Source organism: Schistocerca serialis, chromosome 2 (genome assembly GCF_023864345.2).
Source record: "Schistocerca serialis cubense isolate TAMUIC-IGC-003099 chromosome 2, iqSchSeri2.2, whole genome shotgun sequence".
Classification (NCBI taxonomy): domain Eukaryota; kingdom Metazoa; phylum Arthropoda; class Insecta; order Orthoptera; family Acrididae; genus Schistocerca; species Schistocerca serialis.
The window spans coordinates 870,539,753-870,557,537 of NC_064639.1; the positions used below are offsets into that span (position 1 = coordinate 870,539,753).

Genomic DNA, 17,785 nt, shown 5'->3' on the forward strand with positions numbered 1-17,785 from the left:
CTTGTAAGCAGCTTCGATGCATGAGCTGTTAAGCTGATTGTGCGATAATTCTTGTACTTGTCAGCTCTTGCCGTCTTCGGAATTGTGTGGATGATGCTTTTCCGAAAGTCAGATGGTATGTCGCCAGACTCATATATTCTACACACCAACGTGAATAGTCGTTATGGTTCCACTTCCCCCAATGATTTTAGAAATTCTGATGGAATGTTATCTGTCCCTTCTGCCTTATTTGACCGTAAGTCCTCCAAAGCTCTTTTAAATTCCGATTCTAATACTGGATCCCCTATCTCTTCTAAATCGACTCCTGTTTCTTCTTCTATCACATCAGACAAATCTTCACCCTCATAGAGGCTCTCAATGTATTCTTTCCACCTATCTGCTCTCTCCTCTGCATTTAGCAGTGGAATTCCCGTTGCTCTCTTAACGTTACCACCGTTGCTTTTAATGGCACCAAAGGTTGTTTTGACTTTCCTGTATGCTGAGTCTGTCCTTCCGAGAATCATGTCTTTTTCGATGTCTTCACATTTTTCCTGCAGCCATTTCGTCTTAGCTTCCCTGCAGTTCCTATTTATTTCATTCCTCAGCGACTTGTATTTCTGTATTCCCGATTTTCCCGGAACATGTTTGTACTTCCTCCTTTCATCAATCAACTGAAGTATTTCTTCTGTTACCCATGGTTTCTTCGCAGCTACCTTCTTTGTACCTATGTTTTCCTACCCAACTTCTGTGATGGCCCTTTTTAGAGATGTCCATTCCTCCTCAACTGTACTGCCTACTGCGCTATTCCTTATTGCCGTATCTATAGCGTTAGAGAACTTCAAACGTATCTCGTCATTCCTTAGTACTTCCGTATCCCACTTCTTTGCATTTCGGAATCTCTGTCTGTCCATGATGTAATCTAATTGAAATCTTCCCGTATCTCCCGGCCTTTTCGTTGATTCTTGAACAGGGTATTCGCTATTACTAGCTGAAACTTGTTACAGAACTCAATTAGTCTTTCTCCTCTTTCATTCCTTGTCCCACGCCCATATTCTCCTGTAACCTTTTCTTCTACTCCTTCCCCTACAACTGCATTCCAGTCGCCCAAGACTATTAGATTTTCGTCCCCCTTTACATACTGCATTACCCTTTCAATATCCTCATACACTTTCTCTATCTGTTCACCTTCAGCTTGCGACGTCGGCATGTATACCTGAACTATCGTTGTCGGTGTTGGTCTGCTGACGATTCTGATTAGAACAACCTGGTCACTGAACTGTTCACAGTAACACACCCTCTGCCCTACCTTCCTATTCATAACGAATCCTACACCTGTTATACCATTTTCTGCTGCTGTTGATATTACCCGATACTCATCTGACCAGAAATCCTTGTCTTCCTTCCACTTCACTTCACTGACCCCTACTATATCTAGATTGAGCCTTTGCATTTCCCTTTTCAGATTTTCTAGTTTCCCTACCACGTTCCAGCTTCTGACATTCCACGCCCCGACTCGTAGGACGTTATCCTTTCGTTGATTATTCAATCTTTTTCTCATGGTAACCTCCCCCTTGGCAGTCCCCTCCCGGAGATCCGAATGGGGGACTATTCCGGAATGTTTTGCCAATGGAGAGATCATCATGACACTTCTTCAATTACAGGCCACATGTCCTGTGGATGCACGTTACGTGTCTTTAATGCCTTGGTTTCCATTACCTTCTGAATCCTCATGTCGTTGATCATTGCTGATTCTTCCGCCTTTAGGGGCAATTTCCCACCCCTAGGACAAGAGAGTGCCCTGAACCTCTATCCGCTCCTCCGCCCTCTTTGACAAGGCCGTTGGCAGAATGAGGCTGACTTCTTATGCCGGAAGTCTTCGGATGCCAATGCTGATTATTTATCAAAATTTAGGCAGTGGCGGGGATCGAACCCGGGACCGAAGACGTTTTGATTATGAATCAAAGATGCTACCCCTAGACCACATAGATAATAAATATAATGGCAGAAAGAGAGGTTCATAGGAGAGCTTCTGTAAAGTTTGGAAGGTAGGAGACGAGGTACTGGCAGAAGTACAGTAGTGAAGACGGGGCGTGAGTCGTGCTTGGGTAGCTCAGATGGCAGAGCACTTGCCCGCGAAAGGCAAAGGTACCGAGTCCGAGTCTCGGTCCAGCACACAGTTTTAATCTGCCAGGAAGTTTGATAAATATAATGCTTTCCTTAACACATTTCTCATGCTCTTTGAGAGTTGCTTTCCATCAGAACGTTCTAAACGTGGTACTAACAGTAATAGGCAGCCCGGGTGGCTGACTAGTGGGATAAGGATATCATGTAGAAGAAAGTGAGAATTATATCACAATGTTAGAATTAGTCACAATCAAGCTACTGTAGCCCATTACAAACAGCATTGTAAGGTGCTTAAAATGTTATTAGGAAGGCAAAGAGTACGTGGTATGCAAATAGAATAGCTAATTCACAGGATAAAATTAAAACCATATGGTCAGTTGTGAAGGAACTGTCTGATCAGCAGCCCAGGGTCGACGATATAAGGTCAGTTTGCAGTAAAAATATTTCTGTTACTGATAAATCAGATACATGTACAGTATTTAACAAGCATTTTCTGAGCATTGCTGGTGAATTAAATAAAATTTAATTTCAGGGAATCATACAACTTTCCTGGCAAATGCCTTTCCGAGATTGATGTCTGAAATACTCCTCTGTGATACAGACAAGAGGGAGATTGAGTCAGTAATCAAATCACTGAAGACTACGGACTCTCATGGTTATGATGAAGTGCCTAGCAGAATGTTAAAGTACTGTGCTGCACGTGTTAGCTCTGTATTAGCCATATTTGTAATTTTTCCTTTAAGAATGGTCAGTTTCCTGAGCGATTAAAGTACTTAGTAGTAAAGCTGCTTTATAAAAAGGGAGAATGGGATAATGTAGATAATTTTAGACCTCTTTCTATGCCATCAGTGTTTGCTAAAGTTATTGAAAAGGCTGTGTATTTAAGGATAATTGATCATTTTATATCATACAATTTGCTATTAAATGTACATTCGGCTTTAGAAGTTGTTTAACAACTGAAAATGCTATATTCTCTTTTCTATGGGAGATACTGGATGGGTTAAACAAAAGGTTTCGAACGCTATGCATATTTTTTGATTTAACTAAGGCATTTGATTGTGTTGATCACAAAATATTGCTCCAGAAGTTGGACCATTACAGAATATTTGGAGTATCTCACAATTGGTTCACCTCTTACTCTATCAACAGACAGCAAAAGGACATTATTGACAACGTTGAGAATTGCCGTGATGTAGGGTCTAAGTGGGGTACTGTCAAGTGGGGGGTGCCCCAGGGATCAGTGTTGGGGCCACTCCTGTTCCTTATTTAAATAAATGATATGCCCTCTTGTATTATGGGTAACTCTAAAATATTTCTGTTTGCTCATGACACTAGCTTGGTAGTAAAGGATGTTGTGCTCAACATTGGCTCGGTTTCAAATAGTGCAGTTCATGACCTAAGTTCATGGCTTGTAGAAAACAAACTAACGCTAAATCAAAGTAAGAGTCAGTTTTTACAGTTTGTAACACACAATTGAACAAAACCCGACGTTTTAATTTCACAGAATGGGAATATGATTAGTAAAACTGAAGAGTTCAAATTTCTAGGTGTTCAGGTAGATAGTAAACTGTTGTGGAAAGCCCACGTTCAGGATCTTGTTGAAAGACTTAGTGCTGCCATTTTTACTATTCGAACAGTATCTGGAGTGAGTGACCGTTTGACACGAAAATTAGCCTACTTTGCTTATTTTCATTCGCTTATGTGGTATAGTATTATATTTTGGGGTAACTCTTCCCATTCTAAAAGAATATTTTTGGCTCAGAAACGGGTGGTTCGGGCAATAAGTAGTGTAAGTCTACGAACCTCTAGTCGACTCCGGTTCACGAGTCTGGGTATTTTGACACTGGCCTCTCAATATGTATATTCCTTACTGTCATTTCCTGTTAACAATATTAGCTTATTCTCTAGAATAAGCAGCTTTCACTCAGTTAATACTCGGCAGAAATTAAATTTGCATTTGGACGGACTTCCGTAACTCTTGTGCAGAAAGGTGTGTAGTATACTGCTGCATCCATTTTTAATAAGCTACCACTCGAATTAAACAAACTTAGTAGTAATCCAAGCGCTTTCAAATACAAACTGAAGAGTTTCCTCATGGGTCACTCCTTCTATTGTGTCGAGGAGCTCCTTGAAAAATTAAGCTGTTTCTTGTTGTATTGTTGATTGCGTTTACTTAAGCTTATGGACTGACTGTTTTGGCTTCATAAACATTTATTTTTTCGGTTATTACTTCTTTGTTGTGATTTCATGTACTGACACGTTCCATGACCTTGGAGATTTGCTCCTCAATTTCGTCCTACGGAACTTGACGCGTAAATAAAATAAAATAAAAGCACTACTGAGAAAGTTTAGAGAACCGACATTTGAAGCTGACTGCGCAACGATCCTATTGCCACCGACATACATTACGCACAGGGAAGATAAGAGACGAGAAATTAGGGCCTGTACGGAGGCATACAGGCGGTCGTTTTTGCCCTCGCTCTATTTGCGAGTGCTGCAGGAAAAGGAAACGACTAGTGGTGGTACACCGTACTCTCTGCCAGGGCACCGTGCGGTGACTTGCGGAGTATCTGTGTAGATGTCCTACCCCCATGAACCATGGACCTTGACGTTGGTGGGGAGGCTTGCGTGCCTCAGCGATACAGATGGCCGTACCGTAGGTGCAACCACAACGGAGGGGTATCTGTTGAGAGGCCGGACAAACGGTGGTTCCTGAAGAGGGGCAGCAGCCTTTTCAGTAGCTGCAGGGGCAACAGTCTGGATGATTGACTGATCTGGCCTTGCAACACTAACCAAAACGGCCTTGCTGTGCTGGTACTGCGAACGGCTGAAAGCAAGGGAAACTACAGCCGTAATTTTTCCCGAGGGCATGCAGCTTTACTGTATGGTTAAAAGATGATGGCGTCCTCTTGGGTAAAATATTCCGGAGGTAAAATAGTCCCCCATTCGGATCTCTGGGCGGGGACTACTCAAGAGGACGTCGTTATCAGGAGAAAGAAAACTGGCGTTCTATGGATCGGAACGTGGAATGTCAGATCCCTTAATCGGGCAGGTAGGTTAGAAAATTTAAAAAGGGAAATGGATAGGTTAAAGTTAGATATAGTGGGAATTAGTGAAGTTCGGTGGCAGGAGGAACAAGACTTTTGGTCAGGTGAATACAGGGTTATAAATACAAAATCAAATAGGGGTAATATAGGAGTAGGTTGAATAATGAATAAAAAAGTAGGAGTGCGGGTAAGCTACTACAAACAGAATAGTGAACGCATTATTGTGGCCAAGATAGACACGAAGCCCATTCCTACTACGGTAGTCCAAGTTTATATGCCAACTGGCTATGCAGATGATGAAGAAATTGATGAAATGTATGATGACATAAAAGAAATTATTCAGGTAGTGAAGGGAGACGAAAATTTAATAGTCATGGGTGACAGGAACTCGATAGTAGGAAAAGGGAGAGAAGGAAACATAGTAGGTGAATATGGATTGGGGGAGAGAAACGAAAGAGGAAACCGTCTGGTAGAATTTTGCACAGAGCATAACTTAATCATAGCTAACTCTTGGTTCAAGAATCATGAAAGAAGGTTGTATACATGGAAGAATCCTGGAGATACTAGAAGGTTTCAGATAGATTATATAATGGTAAGACAGAGATTTAGGAACCAGGTTTTAAATTGTAAGACATTTCCAAGGGCAGATGTGGACTCTGACCACAATCTATTGGTTATGAACTGTAGATTAAAACTGAAGAAACTGCAAAAAGGTGGGAATTTAAGGAGATGGGACCTGGATAAACTGAAAGAACCAGAGGTTGTAGAGAGTTTCAGGGAGAGCATAAGGGAACAATTGACAGGAAGGGGGGAAAAAATACAGTAGAAGAAGAATGGGTAGCTCTGAGGGATGAAGTAGTGAAGGCAGTAGAGGATCAAGAAGGTAAAACGACAAGGGCTAGTGGAAATCCTTGGGTAACAAAAGAAATATTGAATTTAATTGATAAAAGGAGGAAATATAAAAATGCAGTAAATGAAGCAGCCAAAAAGGAATACAAACGTCTCAAAAATGAGATCGACAGGAAGTGCAAAATGGCTAAGCAGGGGTGGGTAGAAGACAAATGTAAGGATGTAGAGGCTTATCTCACTAGGGGTAAGATAGATACTGCCTACAGGAAAATTAAAGAGACCTTTGGAGAAAAGTGAACCACTTGTATGAATATCAAGAGCTCAGATGGAAACCCAGTTCTAAGCAAAGAAGGGAAAGCAGAAAGGTGGAAGGAGTGTATAGAGGGTCTATACAAGGGCGATGTACTTGAGGACAATATTATGGAAATGGAAGAGGATGTAGATAAAGATGAAATGGGAGATACGATACTGCGTGAAGAGTTTGACAGAGCACTGAAAGACCTGAGTCGAAACAAGGCCCCGGGAGGAGACAACATTCCATTAGAACTACTGACGGCCTTGGGAGAGCCAGTCCTGACAAAACTCTACCATCTGGTGAGCAAGATGTATGAGACAGGCGAAATACCCTCAGACTTCAAGAAGAATATAATAATTCCAGTCACAAAGAAAGCAGGTCTTGACATATGTGAAAATTACCGAACTATCAGTTTAATAAGTCACAGCTGCAAAATACTAACGCGAATTCTTTACAGACGAATGGAAAAACTGGTAGAAGCCGACCTCGGGGAAGATTAGTTTGGATTCCGCAGAAATGTTGGAACACGTGAGGCAATACTGACCCTACGACTTATCTTAGAAAATAGATTAAGGAAAGGCAAATCTATATTTGTAGCATTTGTAGACTTAGAGAAAGCTTTCGACAATGTTGACTGGAATACTCTCTTTCAAATTATATTGATTGCAGGGGTAAAATACAGGGAGCGAAAGGCTATTTCCAATTTGTACAGAAACCAGATGGCAGTTATAAGAGTCGAGGGACATGAAGGGGAAGCAGCAGTTGGGAAGGGAGTGAGACAGGGTTGTAGCCTGTCCCCGATGTTATTCAATCTGTACATTGAGCAAGCAGCAAAGGAAACAAAAGAAAAATTCGGAGTAGGTATTAAAATCCATGGAGAAGAAATAAAAACTTTGAGGTTCGCCGATGACATTGTAATTCTGTCAGAGACAGCAAAGGACTTGGAAGAGCAGTTGAACGGAATGGCCAGTGTCTTGAAAGGAGGGTATAAGATGATCATCAACAAAAGCAAAACAAGGATAATGGAATGTAGTCGGGTGATGCTGAGGGAATTAGATTAGGAAATGAGACACTTAAAGTGGTAAAGGAGTTTTGCTATTTGGGGAGCAAAACAACTGATGATGGTCGAAGTAGAGAGGATTTAAAATGTAGACTGGCAATGGCAAGGAAAGCGTTTCTGAAGAAGAAAAATTTGTTAACATCGAGTATAAATTGAAATGTCAGGAAGTCGTTTCTGAAAGTATTTGTATGGAGTGTAGCCAGGTATGGAAGTGAAACATGGACGATAAATAGTTTGGACAAGAAGAGAATAGAAGCTTTTGAAATGTGGTGCTACAGAGGAATCCTGAAGATTAGATGGGTAGATCACATAACTAATGAGGAGGTATTGAACAAAATTGGGGAGAAGAGGAGTTTGTGACACAACTTGACAAGAAGAAGGGACCGATTGGTAGGACATGTTCTGAGGCATCAAGGAAGTGATCACAAATTTAGCATTGGAGGGCAGCGTGGAGGGTAAAAATCGTAGAGGGAGACCAAGAGATGAATACACTAAGCAGATTCAGAAGGACGTAGGTTGCAGTAGGTACTGGGAGATGAAGAAGCTTGCACAGGATAGAGTAGCATGGAGAGCTGCATCAAACCACTCTCAGGACTGAAGACGACAACAACATGTTGATGTAAATGTGATTCTGAAACCTCCTCTGAAGTTGAAAATGATAGCCAGCAACACAAAATGTTGAACGAGAAATTAGCAGTTGGGCAATATGATACAGTTTTTTACGACAAAGATAAATATCTCGCAAATGCGACTGTGGTGAGTGATGAGGGTGTTAAGGTGAACTGTACGGGTAAGATAACATCCTACTATAAATATCCAGAACAAAAAGAGATACTATTTTACCCTTGGGAAGATCTGATAAGAATTATCTGTCCACCATGACCAACAAACCGTGGCTATTTTCAAGTAACAGAGCTTCAGTTATTTGTGTAATAACGGTAATACCCACAGTGTACAGCATCCGTAACGTAAGATACATGCTTCTTTGTACATAATTATCAAAGTGTAAAATGTAACTTCAAAATCAATTAGACGATTGTTGAAACATTGTACACTGTTTTCCTCTTCTTACCTTCAAAATTTAGTGTTTTATTTTTCATCGTACTCCAGTATGAGTTCATGACTACTCTAGAGATATTCATCGTGTTTACTTTGTCCCAACATTTTAATACCCCTTTTCACGAACAAATGACTGCGTGGATGAAACTTGCCCCAAGTGCGGGTAACAGTGATCAGCGTTTTTTATGGTGTCTCAGCAACAGATGTGATGCATTTTGTTTCATAGTTTTCAACCTGATGGCACAAGTCTTTGACAATACTAGGAAAGCATATGTGAAATTCTCTCTCTGCTATTAATCTGTTTTTATTTTTACCACGTATAAAAAACAAAGTCAAAAATTGGGCCATAGTAACCACGGTTTATAGTCAGTCCCATTTCAAAACCGTTGTTACTATCGAGACAGCAATATGTCATTTCTTACATTTGTTGTATTAAAGGTGTGTAACTCTCAAATGATATCAATAAACTCCAGTGGCAGACGAGAGAGTCGTTGTGCATGACTGAGAAGCTTGCTAATGAAATTTCGAGAGAGCACTTTCCGGGATGATTAGGCAGCACATTACTTCTTCCTACATATACCGACGAAATGACCAAGACAAGAAAATTCGAGAAATTAGAGCCAATACAAAGTCCTACCGACAACCATTCCTCTCACGCGCCATTCGCGAATGGAGCACGGAAGGGGGGATCAGTTAGTGGTACCAGAGCTACCATCCACCAATACCATCAGGTGGCTTGCGGAGTAATGATGTAGATGTAGGTAACACGGAATGTCCTTGCAAAATTATATCATTGTGCGACGAGTAGTTGAGGAGATACGACGTCATAAATATTTAGATTCGCGTTAAATAGCTATTGCTTAAAATGGTATACAGTAAACTTCAACATCAAGGCACATGACATTTTAATTTACATCTTCTTTCCTACTAACTCCATTCGCAACACACTTTCCAGTGAAAGTAATTGCACAATTGTATCACTGTACGACACATAGTTCAGAGATATGATGTAATAAACACTGAGATGCGTGAAAAACTAGCTCTGCTTAAAGTGGAGTGCAAATGACCCAGTGTTTCATAACGGTAGCACTTAATTACTTCTGACAGACGTTAAACGTTCTTTGAAACCTTTCCTAAATTTTTTCTCGGTTACATGCTTAAAGTCAAACACTGAATACATTAACTGACTTGTACAGTAATCAGAAGTTTGAAGCTGTTTTATACATGGGTGTTCGATTCTTTAAACAATCGGAATTCACTGGTAATGTACTAATCTACTTAAAAGGCCATTGGCAGATCACCAAAAATGGCAGTAGCCGACAATTTATTGCCTAAAGAATTAAGTGCATTATTGCTGTGTATGTAAATAGCCTTCTCAATATCGAGAACTCTTCGACAATCGCCACTATGACTATGAGAAAAATATTATTTTTAGTTAGTTGGTTAAGATGCTGCTTGTATTGTATACTTCTCTAAAATTTTTGAGAATGTAGACTTTCGGATGCAGTGACTCGCCAGTTCCTCATTGGAAAGCAGATGTCAACCTTGCATCATCCACTTTATTCACTAAATTTATCTCAGCCTGAATATTTCCCCCTTTCAAAATAACAGGCACGAGTCTGGACTACATTAAGGAGCTACGAAGAGAGTGGAAAATTGCACTGACGAGATTTTATCAAAAACTTCGATCGATGGAAGAAAACTGAAAATAACCCAACACATCTGATAAATTTAAAGATTGTATAAACTCTGCGGCTGCCATTAGAATTAAACAACGGGCGAGTGTGGCACTTGTGAGAGAAAGGGTGCACTATACGTGTCAGGAATTGTGCTTGGTGTCCAGACAATTACTATCACTCCATCTGAAAATTTCATCGAGCCTTTCACTGATATCCTAGAACTGGGTAGACAGCGCCACTAGGGTACTGGCTGGTTGGACTGAACGACAAGCTAAGGTTCGTCGAATGACAAAATACGATCGACTTGAAGCCCGAGCACAAGAAGACATGCCAAGAAGACGTGCTGTGTTTCATCTCAAGGAGAAGACTTTGGCAGACGTTGCAGTTTCGGTGCTAGAGAAGGGCCTGAATTTGGCACCTACATCGGAGACCATTCCCATCCGAGATGTGATTAGTGGAATAGAACAGCCTGTTTCGAAACTTCCCAAGGATGCTGCCGAAGAGATTAGGAGTGACACATGCCGCATCATCTAAGAAGTCCAACTTTAACATCACCTCAGCTGAAAGAAATGCTCTACGAGAATTGAGAGGAGACAAAGACATCGTCATCTTACCTACTGACAAAGGAAATGCTACTGTGCTCCTCTAACGCACAGAATATAATAGCAATACAAACTGCTCGCCGATCCTGCCTACCGCAAATTAAAAAGTGGTTCGACGGGTAGGATCCGAGAAAGACTTTGGAAGTCATCAGGAAAAGCTCGATTCCAGCGCAAGTCACCAAGAGTTTGCGTCAACAGGCTGCAGTTCCTCATAGGCTCTTTGGCCTACCCAAGATCCATTAGAATGGGGTATCTCTCAGTCCCATTGTAAGTAACATAGGAGCACCTACTTACTTTGTTGCCAAGTATCTGACATCACTATTGGAACGTCTCGTAGGCATGTACGACCATCACATTCGAAACTCTGAAGATTTCATAAGTCACCTTAGATTGCAATCGCCGGATCTCTTACTAAGTTTTTATGTTATTTACAAAGGTGCTCTTGCAGGACTACACTCCTGGAAATGGAAAAAAGAACACATTGACACCGGTGTGTCAGACCCACCATACTTGCTCCGGACACTGCGAGAGGGCTGTACAAGCAATGATCACACGCACGGCACAGCGGACACACCAGGAACCGCGGTGTTGGCCGTCGAATGGCGCTAGCTGCGCAGCATTTGTGCACCGCCGCCGTCAGTGTCAGCCAGTTTGCCGTGGCATACGGAGCTCCATCGCAGTCTTTAACACTGGTAGCATGCCGCGACAGCGTGGACGTGAACCGTATGTGCAGTTGACGGACTTTGAGCGAGGGCGTATAGTGGGCATGCAGGAGGCCGGGTGGACGTACCGCCGAATTGCTCAACACGTGGGGCGTGAGGTCTCCACAGTACATCGATGTTGTCGCCAGTGGTCGGCGGAAGGTGCACGTGCCCGTCGACCTGGGACCGGACCGCAGCGACGCACGGATGCACGCCAAGACCGTAGGATCCTACGCAGTGCCGTAGGGGGCCACACCGCCACTTCCCAGCAAATTAGGGACACTGTTGCTCCTCGGGTATCGGCGAGGACCATTCGCAACCGTCTCCATGAAGCTGGGCTACGGTCCCGCACACCGTTAGGCCGTCTTCCGCTCACGCCCCAACATCGTGCAGCCCGCCTCCAGTGGTGTCGCGACAGGCGTGAATGGAGGGACGAATGGAGACGTGTCGTCTTCAGCGATGAGAGTCGCTTCTGCCTTGGTGCCAATGATGGTCGTATGCGTGTTTGGGGCCGTGCAGGTGAGCGCCACAATCAGGACTGCATACGACCGAGGCACACAGGGCCAACACCCGGCATCACGGTGTGGGGAGCGATCTCCTACACTGGCCGTAGACCACTGGTGATCGTCGAGGGGACACTGAATAGTGCACGGTACATCCAAACCGTCATCGAACCCATCGTTCTACCATTCCTAGACCGGCAAGGGAACTTGCTGTTCCAACAGGACAATGCACGTCAGCATGTATCCCGTGCCACCCAACGTGCTCTAGAAGGGTGCTCTGGCCAGCAAGATCTACGGATTGCTGCGAAAGGTGGATATACACTGTACTAGTGCCGACATTGTGCATGCTCTGTTGCCTGTGTCTATGTGCCTGTGGTTCTGTCAGTGTGATCATGAGATGTATCTGACCCCAGGAATGTGTCAATAAAGTTTCCCCGTCCTGGGACAATGAATTCACGGTGTTCTTATTTCAATTTCCAGGAGTGTATTTAGAGCTCATTAACAACAAGTTTGTGAAGGGCAGAGTGGCATTGTTTAAACACGTGCTTACTTTAACATACTTCTTATTTCATGACCAGTATTTTGAACAAGCGGACGGTGTCGCTATGGGAAGCCATCTGTCTTCCGTGGTAGCCAGTTATTTTATGGAGCACTTTGAAGAAAAAGCACTACATTCAGCCACTCTCTAACCTTCTTGTTTTCTATGGTGTGTGGATGATACATTTGTGGCGAGACCACATGGCTCTGAGCACTATGGGACTTAACTTCTGAGGTCATCAGTCCCCTAGAACTTAGAACTACTTAAACCTAACTAACCTAAGGACATCACATACATCCATGCCCGAGGCAGGATTCGAACCTGCGACCGTAGCGGTCGCGCGGTTCCAGACTGTAGCGCCTAGAACCGCTCGACCACCCCAGCCGGCTGAGACCACATCGATTTGACACTCTATCTACGTTTATTCAGCATTTAAATTCGCCCCAGCCGAATATAAACTTCACAATGAAAGTAGAAAAAGTTGGTACCTTACCTTTTGTTGATGTTTTGGTACGAAGGAAAGCAGATGGAACCTCGGGACACAGCGTCTACAGCAAGCCAACGCATACAGATCTATATTTGCAGGCCACAAGCTGCCATCATCCTGCACAATGCGGTAGTGCATTACTTACGTTAGTTCATCGAGCGCGTGTGTTATCTGATCCTGAAGGCCAGTCGAGTGAAATACAACATTTGAAGACAGTTTTCCGACAAAACGGTTATTCTGAGAGTCAGATACGTAATGCATTCAGACCCAAGCGAGTTAAATCTGCGGAGCAGAATGAAGAAACAAAGACATCCACCACTTTGGCCTTTTAGCCGTATTTTGGTACCACGTCGACAAGAATCGGAAGATATGACATTGTGTTTTCCGGCCATCTGCAGAACTGAGGAACCTGTAGGATTCGGTTAAGGATGAACTTGGCCTGAGGAAACCTGGTGTGTACAAGACTCCTTGTCAATGTGGGGCGGCCAGTCATGTCGCACCGTACAAGAATGCTGCGATGAGCATCAGCGACATACACGCCTACGCCAATCGGAGAAGTCAGAAATTGCAGAACACTGTCTGAATACAAGACATCGCATGATTTATGAAAAGACAGAAGTTTTATGCCCGGCAACATCTTTCTGGGACTGCGTCATTAAGGAAGCAATGCATATGCGCATAGCTGATAATCTCATCAACAGGGACGCGGGATTTCAACTGAGCACACTTGGAACCCTACATTGGCTGCTATTAAATCACGACGAGAAAAATTAAGATTTTTTTCGATTACAGACCCGCCATAACATTGGTCTAGAATAGTTTTTAGTGAGTGACGTCTGGCCGCACTGTTTGTAAACATACGCGCAGGAGGGCCGCTCTGCGACTTTCAGCAGAGGGCGTTTTAGTATGGGGCAATATATCTGTAAATCACTGAGCATGCGCCTGCGCATTCTTCACGCGCGTGTTCTGTACACAGGGCGTCGACGTGCGGATACCGTCAGTCGTACCTAGCCACCAGCAAGGTTCAACCATATGAAGGTGTCGGCCAGTTGCTCCGAGAAAATATTGTCGAATTTGCACGTCATCCGGCGACAAACCCGTGAAGACAGCTTAAAGCATATCCGCCGGGAAAGCTTGGAATGGCACAAGCCAACAAGTGTCTTGGCTTATCCGTAGATAGTCGACCGTTTCTGATAAAACGACAGTCAAAGTTTTCGAGCTACTTCGTACGTCTTTGAGAGAGTAAATGGTTCAACGGAAGCGGTGGCACAGAAGCTAGTATCGGTGCTTTACACTTTTGAGCCCCGTGTTCGAAACCCTAATTTACTTTTATTTTTGTTCTTCATTATCTATCCACGTCCGTGGAAGATTACTACAGGAATGTTTTCCAAGGTATACTGAAATAACTTTGTCCTTATTCGTGTATACTAATAGTATTCCTGGTTGATGAATTTAAAAAAAAAAATAAATGAATGAAAAAATTATTTGAAATTATTTTCGGTGAAATTCCTGTAGTGAATCTTGATTCGCAATCAATCACAAGCGCCAGGTTTCCGGAAAGTGATCGGTTGTGTCTGGTCTGCCGCGAAATTCTTACCCACGGGTGGAATCTTCAGCAACGTTAATGATGTTTCTTTCCCGAGTGAGAATGTCGCTGTGGCGAACCTGCCTCCGAGTAATGTTCGTGATATTCCGAATATCTGTGTTTCGAATGTTTCTATGATCGTTATAATCCAAGGGAACCCACAAAAATCTTTCTGAAGAATAAAAACAAGAATATATGACTTAACGACTGATGTAAAAGTAAAATTCAAGAATACGAGAATTTAAAAAGATTGTAGCTCCTGAAAAGACCATAGACACATGTATGATATAACAGATGTATGACACTTATTGCGAAACCCAATTGTAATTTTACAATTAATATATCGCTCTTGGCCAGCCGGAGTGGCCGAGTGGTTCTCGGTGCTTCAGTCTGGAACCGCGCGACCGCTACGGTCGCAGGTTCGAATCCTTAGGTTAGTGAGGTTTAAGTAGTTCTAAGTTCTAGATAACGCTCTTGTATCCCCTAACTTGATAATAAATATTCGTGTTGCATTCTTCTACGGACATGAGTAGATAAATTAGAGAATCTGCAACGCTAGCTAATATGCCACCACTAGGGCTGAGTGTATCGACCGCTAAAAGACATAAATTGCGTAGAAAATTTGACGGCCGTTTTGTCAGAAACGGTCAAGTATCTACATATCACCCACGACACTTTTCGTTTATTTTAACTTTCTCCACTGAGCGAAATTTCTGGGTAATTGGGTCATTGGACTTGCCGTGTTCTCCTCGTGAGCACTGTATTATGCCACATGCGTCCTGTTGTTGTTATTGTGGTCTTTAGTCGAAAGGCTGGTTTGAAGGAGCTCTCCATGCTGCTCTATCCTATGCAAGCCTCTTCATCTCCGAGTAACTACTACAACCCACATCCGTCTGAATCTGCTTACTGTATTCATCTCTTGGTCTCCCTCTACGATTTTTACCTTCCCTGTTTCCTTCCAGCACTAAATTGGCGTTCCCTTGATTCCTCCGAGTGGGTCCTACCAACCGATCCCTTCTTATGGTCAAGTTGTACCATAAATTCGTTTTCTCCCCAATTCTGTTCAGTACCTCCACATTAGTTATGTGATCTACCTATCTAACCTTCAGCATTCTTCTGTAGCACCACATTTCAAAGCTTCTGTTCCCTTCTTGTCTAAACTGTTTATCGTCCATGTTCACATCCATATATGGCTACACTCCATACAAATACTTTCAGGAAGGACGTCCTGACAGTCAAATCTATACTCATTGTTAACAAATTTTTGTTCTTCAGAAACGCTTTCCTTGGCATCGCATCATATCATCTCTGTTTCGACCATCCTCAGTTATTTTGTTTTCCAAATAGCAGAACTCAACTACTAATTTAAGTGTCTCAATTCCTAATCTAACACCCCCCGCCCCGGCATTTAATTCGACTGCATTCCATTATCGTCGTTTTGCTTTTGTTGATGTTCATCTTATACCCTTCTTTCAAGACACAGTCCATTCCGTTCAACTGTTCTTCCAAGTCCTTTGCTGTCTCTGACATGTGTCCCATTTTCAAGAAATAAACAGTGTAGGCAGTGAAGTGTGATTTTATATTTATGTTTGCCTCGGCTTGTGCGTACAACTATCGTCTGTAAGAGTGCGGAGGCGCCGCTTTTACCTCTCGAAAGGCCGCCGGCCGTCCTCGGTGATGTACTTTAGGCCGTGGATACCCGTGTTGGCGGCGAACTCGAGGTACATCAGCCGCAGCGCAGAGCGGAACTTGCCACCCGACTCCATCGCCGCTGCCCACCCTGGAAACAAACACGACACGGCCTTCAGTTAGCACAGCGAGCGCCCGGCGCAGTCGCGGTGCGAGGGGATGAGCGGGCGGAGCCAGTGAGAGAGCTCTGAGTGTCCAGTCACTGCAGTCTGAGCCACCAACAAAGATCAACGTATTTTGCAAGCGTAGGCTTCTGCAAACGGTTACGTGACCGCATTGTCATGGTGTAAAAGTTCTCCAACGTTTCGGCCACTGTTGCAAATGGACTTCCCCGTGTGTGCTGACTGGAGAATGATAAAAGACTTAAGCCGGTATTACACGACGATCCGCCGCGAACGGTACTGGTCTATCGCGACACCCATCTAGCGGTAGAACGGGTGAAACTACGAAGATTAGCAGACACATTATCTGCACGCAGGAATAGAGAGCAGTTCTAAACTGCCGTCAATCTGTGCATTCGCAATAGGCAGTGATAATTCGCGCATGCGCAAAAGGGTGTACCATGGTGCTTTCTGCTTGTTGTTTGGTTATTGTTAGGCGTCTACTGGCTAATTTCAGACGTTCGTGTTGGGAATTTTTCGCGTTGGGAATTTTTCGCGTTGGGGATCTTTATTTTTTTTTTGAGTAAATAGGTTCCACAAATGCAGAAAAGAAACTTTTTTTTGCAGTAGACTCTTATATACTAGCTGTTTCTGAAAGGATTTTTTCTATTGATAGCTTTGTACTCTAGAAATGAAATGGAGCAGAGAGGAATTAAGCGTCTGGAATCAGGCATACAGCGAGGAAAGGCGTATGTATGACCCACTGTATCATAATAAGGTAGTCGGAAATCGTTTCTTTCTGAGGAATATGCATATAACGTTATACGGTGGTTTTCGATTTGTATCGTATGCCTTAGTTTACGAAAGTTCAGATTTGATTTAACTGCACCTCTTGCTTGATTTCAACATGCCAGAAAAGAGAAATTGGCAGTGAAAGGGAGAAAGTCCTTGCAGTTTGCCCCAGTGCGACAGATGAGGACTGCAAAATTCTGAGTATAGTCCAAACTTGGAAAAATAACACAAGGTCACCTAAGTATTGGTCATTTAATGTGTTGCAAATTGCAGTCCATACATCCACAACAACTTTTGAGATGGTGAGCTGTGCTATTCTGTGGCTAAAAGCCAGACTCTTAAAAGATTCCCCATTCGCCAGGAAACGTAATGTTACAACCAGCCAGCAACATAACAGGGCATTCACCGGTATTTTATTAGTGATATAGGCTGGTATGATCACAAAACATAACCGTATAATTCTTACTCTCTAGAAGGTGTGATAGCCTCCCTCAAGACTGTGTCACACTCTGTTTCCATCTTCTATCATAGACAGCAGCTTCTCGAAACAGGCCATGTCCATCCTAACGAAGCTCCGAAATTCTTGTGTATCTTTAGGCCTCAGTTCTTTCATTAACAATGAATATATTTCCGTACCTTCCACCCTTCTTGTCAGCCAGCGCCGACCCAACATCGTTTGACTTTTCGTTTTCGTC

At 43.1% G+C, this 17,785-nt stretch overlaps 1 protein-coding gene across 1 annotated transcript in view; it reads right to left on the minus strand.

Annotated features, from left to right (window-relative positions):
- Positions 1 to 17,785, minus strand: part of LOC126456482 (sodium channel protein Nach-like) — a 286,210-nt gene that overhangs the window by 187,201 nt on the left and 81,224 nt on the right. Inside the window, exon 3 of the mRNA XM_050092232.1 lies at positions 16,156 to 16,288. Within this exon, the coding sequence (XP_049948189.1) occupies positions 16,156 to 16,288 (133 nt within the window). The remainder of the gene's footprint in view (positions 1 to 16,155; positions 16,289 to 17,785) is intronic.